This window comes from Nannospalax galili, unplaced genomic scaffold (assembly GCF_000622305.1).
Source record: "Nannospalax galili isolate Female #2095 unplaced genomic scaffold, S.galili_v1.0 scaffold478, whole genome shotgun sequence".
In the NCBI taxonomy this organism is placed as follows: Eukaryota; Metazoa; Chordata; class Mammalia; order Rodentia; family Spalacidae; genus Nannospalax; species Nannospalax galili.
The window spans coordinates 53,130-54,939 of record NW_008341045.1 but is presented as its reverse complement, the minus strand read 5'-3'; the positions used below and the strand labels follow the sequence as shown (position 1 = coordinate 54,939).

The following is a 1,810-nucleotide window of genomic DNA, read 5'->3' as shown; positions in this document are numbered from 1 at the left end:
AATAATAATAAGAAAATAGTAGGATGACCCACTTGGTGTCTGTCATAATGGCCATATCATTTACCAGGAAGGAAAAGGGAATGACCTTCCCATAGTTACTCCATCTGCTACAAAAGAGCAGTGCAAGGCACAAATGTAACCCAGCAAATATCCAGAGTGTTTGGGTCAAACTTCCATGATTGCTTTCATATTGTGACTTTAAAGCAATGGGTTTTAGAGATGTAAATGGAAAGTTTGAAATTGTGTTTTGCATAGAGCAAAAGAGTTTTCACTGACAGTATGGTAACTAGGCTGCGCTTTAAATGAGCTGCAACTACTGTTTAACTTCCAAAAGTTGTAAGCTTACTGTTTGGAAAAAATGCATGCTCTATCCTGCAGATGCCCACCATTTAAAGCATATTTATCAGGCTTTAAAATGGGAGAAAACATAAGTTCATAAATAATAGATACATAAATATGAAAAACTGGATAAATGAATAATTTCTATACTATTTTCTTCTACATCGCATTTCTATTTTTATATTTCAGCTTCATGCACCGTTTCCATTCTCAAAGTAATGATGGCAAACTTATCTACAGTGAATCGCTTCCTACTCCTGGGGTTCTCGACAACCAGGAGCTGCAGATCCTACATGTTTTGCTCTTCTTGGTGATGTACTTGTTGGGCTTAGCAGGTAACATTATCATCATCATCATCACAATGCTGGACTCACAGCTCCAATCTCCAATGTATTTTTTCCTGAAGCACCTTTCCATTCTCTACTTTTCCTCCCTGTCTGTCACTGTCCCCGAGTCTATTCACAGTTCCGTGACTGGCAGTGGGTACATTTCCAATGCACAGTGTGTGCTTCAGGTTTTCTTCTTCATATGCTTCGCCTGGGGTGAGGTGGCCATCCTCACAGTGATGTCCTATGACCTCTATGTGGCCATCTGCCCCCCATTGCACTATGAGGTCATCATGGCTCCCAGAAAGTGCAGATGGACTGTGACTGCTGTGTGGCTAAGTGAAGGCATCCCAGGAACCTTGTACATAGCTACCACATTCTCTATCAGATTCTGCAGGGCAAAAATAATCCACCAGTTCTTCTGTTATGTCCCTCAGTTGCTCAAGTTCTCCTGCTGTAGTGATTACCTTAGAGTGATTGGAGTGTTTGTTATCATTCTTTGGTCATATTTGTCTGCTTCTTCACCGTCACCCTCTCCTATGTAAAGATATTCTCTACAGTCTTCAGAATGCTCTGCTGAAGGTCAGTCTAAGGTCTTCTCCACCTGTCTGCCCCACCTCTGTGTGCTCTCATTTTTTTTGTTCCCAGCCGCTATTGCATATCTAAAACCAACCTCAGGCTCAACAATTGCTCTAGATCTCATGCTCTCCATGTTTTACACAATATTTCCCCTAACACTCAACCCTGTTATCTAAAGTCTGACGAATGAGACCATTAAGCAGGCACTAAGGAAATTATTTCTAGGTGGAGAATTCATTTGAAAATGATCATTTAAAATTTGTTCTTAGTGTCTGATAACAGCAAACACAAGGAACATTTTAGTATTTTGAATACCTTTAATATGTAATGTTAATAATAATAGTAGTATATCTTCTAGATAAAGTATATAATAAATCCTTTTTGCAAAATAAGTTGTGACTTTTTCCTATGATACTGAATTTGTTTTAGTACTTCCAAGTTAATAGAAGATAAATAATTACAATCTAATAATATAAACAGAGTACTTCCTAACTCTACTGGTTCATACAATGGCCCAAGCATAGATTACCAACAGTTGTCATATGAGTTTTGAAAACATGTTAAAG

General features: G+C 38.4%; 1 protein-coding gene across 1 annotated transcript; it reads left to right on the top strand.

Annotated features, from left to right (window-relative positions):
* The first annotated feature begins 532 nt into the window (after positions 1-532).
* LOC103736925 (olfactory receptor 14J1-like) lies at positions 533-1,210 on the top strand. Its single transcript, XM_017799022.1, has one exon. The coding sequence runs from the start codon at positions 533-535 to the stop codon at positions 1,208-1,210; it is 678 nt and encodes a 225-aa protein (XP_017654511.1).
* Positions 1,211-1,810: the final 600 nt, after the last annotated feature.

What these genes read in the sequence shown, in the direction of transcription:
- LOC103736925 (XM_017799022.1), top strand. Translation starts at nt 533, where the DNA reads ATGCACCGTTTCCATTCTCAAAGTAATGATGGCAAACTTATCTACAGT.